We start from the raw sequence: 7500 nt of genomic DNA, 5'->3' as shown, positions 1-7500 counted from the left end.
AACAAACCTGTAGACCAAATGGTCGATGGAAAAGACCTGTTCTTTAACCCCCAATGTCGGCCATCGGGTGTACAAGATGTTCTACATGGTAAATGTTACCTTCGACCAGGGCCACTTGTTAAGCGTTTTGAGCGTGTTTAGTGATTATTGCGCTATACAAATGCTCAATCTTTATCTATTAATTTTTTAATGACAGACCTGTGGACCAAGGTGTCGATGGAAAAGACCTGTTCTTTAACGCCCAATGTCCTCCATCAGATATACAAAATGTCCTGCATGGTAACAATTGCCTTTGACCAATGACATCTAGTAAAGCGCTTTGAGCGTGTTTAGTAGAGAATGAGATAGAGAAGGGTCAATTCGTATCTTTTAGAAAACGACATACCTGTAGACAAAATGATCGATGGAGAAGACCTATTTCTTGACCTCCAATGTCGGCCATCGGATGTACAAGATGTCCTACATGTTAAATGTTACCTTCGACCAGAGCCACTTGTTAAGCGTTTTGGGCATTTTTAGTGACAATTGCTCTATATAAATGGACTCTTTTTATTTATTTATTGTAAAACGACATACCTGTAGACCAAATGGTCGATGGAGAAGACCTGTTCCTTGACCCCCAATGTCGGCCATCGGATGTACAAGATGTCCTGCACACTGGCCAAATAGTCGCTGCTACAAATACGCCCGATATGCTGTAGGAAGCTGGGAGAGGAAAATTGTACAATATTGGAGAAGGAATAACATAAATAGTTACAGAATATAAACACACATATTTACGAGGATTAAAATTGAGCTTTTATATGAAAGGATTGATCATGGGCAGCGTGGCTCAGTGGTACAGTCTTTGATTCGTACCCGAAAGGTACCGACTTCGATCACCCACCGCTAGCAGCGCTGTGTGACCTTGAGCAAGTCACCTCGCCCTATCTTAATTTGCGGCGCTGCGCTGAGGCTGACGCCTGGGTTATTCCAGTCTTCCCTTGGAATAGACCCTCGAGACACACTTCCTCCCATGGGACGAATAAAGGGAATCGGAAGGTCCTGGGTTCGAGCCTCGCGCTCGGCGCATAGTTGAGTCCTTGGAAAAAGCTCTTTACTCGCATTCTCTCACCGTACTCAGGTGTAAAATGAGTACCTGGCCGTTAACAACATTGTCTTTGTCCGAAAAATTGTAATATCGCCTAACAGGCATCTTGTCCCGTCCTACATGTTAAATGTCGCTGTTGACCAGGGGCCCCTTGTAATCGCTTTGAGCACATTTAGTGGATATTGCGCTATATAAAGCTCAATAAATCTTATTCTATTATTTTTAAATATGAATTTCCCTGGCTATGATGGAATTGTTCGATTTGCATAAAGAAAAACTTGAGCTTTTATATAGCGCAATATCCACTAAACGTGCTCAAAGCGCTTTACAAGGGGTCCCTGGCCAACAGCAACACATAACATGTTGGACGAGACATGACGCCTGCCAGGCGATATTACAAATTTTTGGGACAGAGACAACGCTGTTAACGGCCAGGTACTCATTTTACACCTGAGTACGGCGAGAGAATGTGAGTAAAGAGCCTTCTCCAAGGACTCAACTATGCGCCGAGCGAGGCTCGAACCCAGGACCTTCCAATCCGAAAGCGAGTGTCTTACCACTAGACCACATAGCCGCATAAGGTTATCGATTTCTCATAAAATGACATGAAAAAGAAATAGAAACCTTTGATGCTCACGTTTTACCTGACTGCCCAAGAAGTCCCGTAAGCCAAAGACTTTGTTAAAAAGAATCTTTTGCAAACGAAAGAGGAAAGAAACATTTGTTGACATTCTCCTAGGGTTTGTGAAAAAAAATCAAACTTTATAAATATAAGAATTGTGCCGTTATGTGGTCGAGAGGTATGACCCCCGATTTCGGTCCTGGGTTTGAGCCTCGCTCGGCGTATAGTTGAATCCTTGGAAAAGGCTCTTTACTCACATTCTCTCATCGTACTCAGGTGTTAAATGAGCACCTGGCCATTAACAGCGGTGTCTTTATCCGAAAAATAAAAGTGTAATATTATCACCTAACAGGCGTCATGTATCGTCCTACATGTTAAGTGTTGCTGTTGGCCAAGGACCCTTTGTAAAGCGCTTTGAGAACGTTAAATGGATATTGCCCAATATAAAACCTCAAGTTTTTAAAAAAGAAAGAGTACTGGCGCTGATATGACCTAAATGTGTTGCAAGCGCCGTAAAACCCTTAAAAAACAAAATAAACAAAGAAAGAGTTGTTTTTTAAAATGAGCTTTTATATAGCGCAATATCCACTAAACGTGCTCAAAGCGCTTTACAAGGGGTCCCTGGCCAACAGCAACACTTAACACGTAGGACGAGACATGACGCTTGTTAGGCGATATTACAATTTTTCGGACATAGACAACGCTGTTAACGACCAGGTACTCATTTTAAACCTGAGTACGTGTGAGAGAATTTGAGTAAAGAGTCTTTTCTAAGGACTCAACTATGCGCCGAGCGAGCGAGGCTCGAATCCAGGACCTTCCGATCCGAAAGCGAGTGTCATACAACTAGACCACATAGCCGCACAAAGGTCAATCTTACTATTCACTGCTACACGAGAGTTTGTCCGTTTCAAACTTGTTCCTTTTGGCAAAACAGAATTGCAGCGATCGATCCGCCCACAAAGTATGCATGTCTCCAACACACGGCACTTCCGGTTTGTACACGTCTAGGGTGGAAAGATGTCTTGTGAGCTCTGACTTGGTCATTGCTGGGTAGGGCAAGAAGGGACGGGGAGGGGGGGGGGGCGAATAGAAATAGAAATGTTATGAGAAACGTTAAAAATAACAAATAGATCCACCTCAGTACTTATATAATAACTCAATATCTACTAAACGTGCTAAAAAGGCTTTATGAGGTTTCCCAAGCCAACAGCAGTACTTAACATGCAAGATAAGACATGACGCCTGTTAGGCGATATTACAATTCTTCAGACAGAGAAACCGCTTTTACACCTGAGTATTGTGAGAGAATGTGAGCAAAGCTAAGGAGCTTTTTCCGAGGACTCAAAACTATGCACCAATCGGGACTCGAATTCAGGACATTCCGATCCGAAGTCGAGTGTCATACCACAAGACCACATAGAATCACCCGAGCATTTATATAACGCAATATCCACAAATCGTGCTCAAAGCGCTTTATAAAGAGTCCCCAGCTAAGAGCAACACTTAACATGTAGGACAAGACATTACGCCTGTAATGTCGTACTCTGGGGAAAAAAACATATTTAAAAATTTGGCCAGAAAACTCGTCCTTCAAATATCGATCAATTTAAATGACTCTCATCTTTGCAAAAACTCTCAAACCCGGGACTTCGTAAAGTCTTCCTTCAATCCCAGGTTTGAGAGTTTTTACCCAGATGAGAGTAATTTAAATCGATATTTGAAGGGCCCTTTTTCTGGCCAAATGTTTAAATATGACATTTTTGCCAGAATACGACAGTGTTATGGCCATAGATATTACACTTTTTTTTTCAACACGGTTAACGACCAGGTAATCATTTCCATCAAATATGTATTTTTCCAGAGTACGGCTGGTACCAGGTAAAAGCAAGCGGGAATCTATATTGGATCAATAATACAGCTCACATCACAAATTATAGCGTTAAAATATTACCTATATTGACAAAAAAAGCACACGAGCTTTGATAATAAGCATAGTAATCACCGATTTGCGCTCAAAGGGCTTTACATGATGTTTGAAACCAATTGCCATATATTTATTCATTTGTATGATTTTTGTATCTCTGAAGTGATTGATCGTTCTTTTGATCATTAGGACACAGTTGCATCACATCGTGAATGAAATAATTTAACCATTCCATTTCCATCGACGATATCTCTCGGCAATAACGGTGTCCGTGCGTTTCCATTGATAGGCCGGGACTTCCTGTTGGGTTTTGGAGATCGAGTAATGGTCACTCATTATTGAGACGCAGGTGTTGAGAGGGGACAGACACTTTATGGTTGGTCAGATGGATAACTGCTGGTTATCATAGAACACGAAACAGGAGTAAGGACTTAACTCTTTCCTTACCGACCTTTTTCAGTATTTTCCCAAAATGGCAGGCTTACCCAGCAGAAAAATTGATTTTTTTAAAATAAAAAAATAAATTCCCTTTATTCATCCCCAAGGGGAAATTTGTCTTTAGGGTCTATTCCAAGGGAAGACTGGAATAACCCAGGCGCCAGCCGCAGTGCAGCGCCGCAAAGTGAGCTAGGGCTAGGTGACTTGCTAAAGGCCACACAACACAGCGGCTGGTGATCGAACTCGTTACCTTTTGGGTACGAAGCAAAGACCGTACCGCGGAGCCACGCTGCCCCATGGGAATTTATTTATTTATTTATTTATTTTATTTTTTTTTTAAATTATTTTTTAAAAAACTCAAATAACCTCTCTACAAAAAAACTTTATGCTCTTATTAATCAGACAAAGATCATTTTTCAAAGCTTGTGATGTACAATATATATCTGAGTAAGAAAAATATATTATATTGTGTCGTAACAAATGTGACGATTTTGCTGTAGGTGGTAAGGAGAGAGTTAAGCAGTAGGTTATATAGAATGGATGATAGGCCCCATCAAAATACGAAATCACTCAATTCTAACCTGTTTTTGTTTTAAAGAGTTTTACGGCACTTACAACACGTTTAGCTTAAATCTGCGCCAGAAAATAAAGAAGAAAATAGGGTAGTCAAAAATTCCAGAATTACAATTATAGCCCCAAGAAAAAGTAAGACAATAAGGAATTGGTTCAAATTGGGAACAGCAGATGTAGATTCCAAGGGCATACCGTCAATTTATATCATAGTTTGATAGATATCGTTTTTCGTGATTGACTAAAGTTAAATTTATGGATGGGGTCTTTTTGAAGGTCTCTATCGTGGCCAGAGGTCAATTTCAGTGTCTTCTATCCCCTTATATCTCAATTCTTGGTTTTGTCCTGGCCCTTGCCGGAGTCATTGGCTGAATAATAATAATAATAATAATAATAATAATAATAATAATAATAATAATAATAATAATAATAATAATAATAATAATAATAATAATAATAATAACAATAATGATATTAATATTTTTCTCAAAATAGTGGCAATTTAACATTTGGCTAGACCTTAAGAACCAAGCATAATACCCAGGGGATGGATAGAGCAGCGTGTGTTAAAAGGGAGGTCTTCAAATTTTAAAAACTGAATGAAATAAATGATAATTTTGGACGTTTTTATTTGTCATTGAAATCGTATTTCAATAATTCATTCTCCATTTAATCCTCTTATGATTTCCACAGTTTGCAGCCCAAGGCATTTTGCGTTCCAAAATAGACTGGTTATAATTCTATGGTCACAAGTGTGAGGCAAATATGCCCCCATTAATATCTCACTTTTAATTCTAGATACACGACAGAAATGTATTTGACTCATCCGGTTGGTTAGTATGATCTTGGAATTTTCGGTATCGTACTCACCAACAAACGTTCCAAACATTGAACATTAATAGACCATATACCATCTTAAAATACGTATCCAGGAACGTTTTGGGTATAAACCTCTTCCTCATCAACGACAAAAACAATTAAAACGAAAAATACTTATTTAGAATTTGATCATTATGAATACGTGGAATATTATCGTTATAAATGTCTTTGATGTTGTCTGAGAAAAGTTTTGAACCATAAACGTTCCCGCGTTAAGTATTTCATTTTTAAAAAAAAAGAGAACACATTCAGTTTTGTTAGTTACTTTCATACAGTCCAAATCTCCTGGAAGCTTCCTTCGTATCTATTCAAATGGACTTACTTGGGCACTTTTCCTCGGCCTTTGCATCTTCTTCCTTGAATTTCTTTATAAGACTGATCAATGATACTCGTGGGTGACGGCTGGAGAAGGATTTGGCAAGGTTCTGGTGAGAATATAATAAATATGATAAGATATAGAATTCAATGAATGGACAATCGTATGGACATCTACTCAAAACTGGAGAAGGATTTGGCAAGGATCTGGAGGATTTGGCAAGGATCTGGGGAGAATATAAGTATGATAAGATATAGAATTAGATGAATGGACACTCGTATGGGATATCTACTCAAAACTGAGAAGGATTTGGCAAGGTTCTGGGGAGAATATAATAAAAATGATAAGACATAGAATTCTATGAATGGACACTCGTATGGGATATCTACTCAAAACTGGAGAAGGATTTGGCAAGGATCTAGATAGAATAACATGATGAAATATAAAGTTGAATGAATGGACAATCGTAGTACGGGCTATCCACTCATATCATCAGGGACCCTTTGTAAAGCGCTCTGAGCACGGTTAGTAGATATTGCGCTGTATAAAAGCTGAAGTTTTTAAAATGTTCATACTCAAGAACAACAAACCAAAATGGCTGTCTAAAACCAATAACAAAGAGCTGAGTGACGTCAATTTCGTTCCTTCTATAAATGCATATTTTAAAAAAACCCCAAGAAAATCAAACAAATACAATGAATATTTAGTTGTAAGATGGCGTTCAATTCTCATTAGTAGCAAGTTAAAGGTTACGATTCCAACCTACAGCGATCGACGAATGATGAAGAGGAAAACAAAGATTTTCCTAAGATTCTGAGGAAAGATCATCGTTTTCTTCCAAGTCGTTCGTCGATTGTTTTAGGTTGGGATCGTAACCGTTAACTCGCTAATTTAATTTACTAATAAATGAGATACATTGAAATAATTAGACATACGAAAACGAGCGGAAGTTGAATGTCCGGACACCAGTGTGTGCAATTTAATTAAGCAACTGTGTACAGTTTCATTGTGTAAGCAAATTGGTCGATGGAATCAGGGTGAGCACACAGCGTGCTAATGCCTCTATCCTAAGGAAAGCTGTGTCTTACCTTTCAGGGCTTCAAAATTCGATCTTACTAATTACATTAGGGAGGCACGGAACGAGGGAGAAGAAGCCCACGGTGTGCGATCTTCGGATTGACAGGATTATAAGATAAAAGGATAAATTGAAGGAAAATGGGATTATTGGATTATTGGATTATAGGATTATTGGATTATCCGTTAAAGCGATAAAGGTCCTCCCTATTTTGTCTACTTGTTAACTAATTATCTGTCGTACTTTGGGGGAAATAAAACTAGTATCTAAAAATTCGGCCAGAAAACTCGTCCTTCAAATATCTATCGATTTAATTGATCCTCATCTTGGCAAAACGCTCAAACCTGGGATTTCGCGAAGTCTTGATTAATGTCCCAGGTTTGAAAGTTTTTGCCAAGATAAGGGTTATTTAAATCAATTGATATTTGAAGGATGAGTTTCCTGGCCAAATATTAAAATACCAGTTTTTATAAAGTACGGCAGTTATCTGGTTAAAAATCGTTGCATTTATTTATGCTCAACAGTGCATGGGTTGGTTGAGAGACTGGCACATGTCATTCATTTTTGCCAAGCATTGTTTGGT

The 7500-nt window shown here is 38.8% G+C and overlaps 1 protein-coding gene across 3 annotated transcripts in view; it reads right to left on the bottom strand.

Moving 5' to 3' along the window:
* The window catches only part of LOC144964453 (guanine nucleotide-binding protein G(i) subunit alpha-2-like), a 155767-nt gene that overhangs the window by 28355 nt on the left and 119912 nt on the right, over window positions 1–7500 (bottom strand). For all 3 annotated transcript variants that reach the window (XM_078898731.1, XM_078898730.1, XM_078898729.1), the window contains 3 exons: window positions 5849–5951; window positions 2593–2761; window positions 577–705 (listed from right to left, as the gene is read on the bottom strand). In XM_078898731.1, the coding sequence (XP_078754857.1) occupies window positions 577–705; window positions 2593–2761; window positions 5849–5951 (401 nt within the window). The remainder of the gene's footprint in view (window positions 1–576; window positions 706–2592; window positions 2762–5848; window positions 5952–7500) is intronic.

Source organism: Berghia stephanieae, chromosome 2 (genome assembly GCF_034508935.2).
Source record: "Berghia stephanieae isolate SIO BIC M18660-M18661 chromosome 2, UCSD_Bste_1.3, whole genome shotgun sequence".
Taxonomy (NCBI): Eukaryota; Metazoa; Mollusca; class Gastropoda; order Nudibranchia; family Aeolidiidae; genus Berghia; species Berghia stephanieae.
Note: the sequence above shows the minus strand (reverse complement) of the source record. Positions and strands in the feature narration are given on the sequence as shown.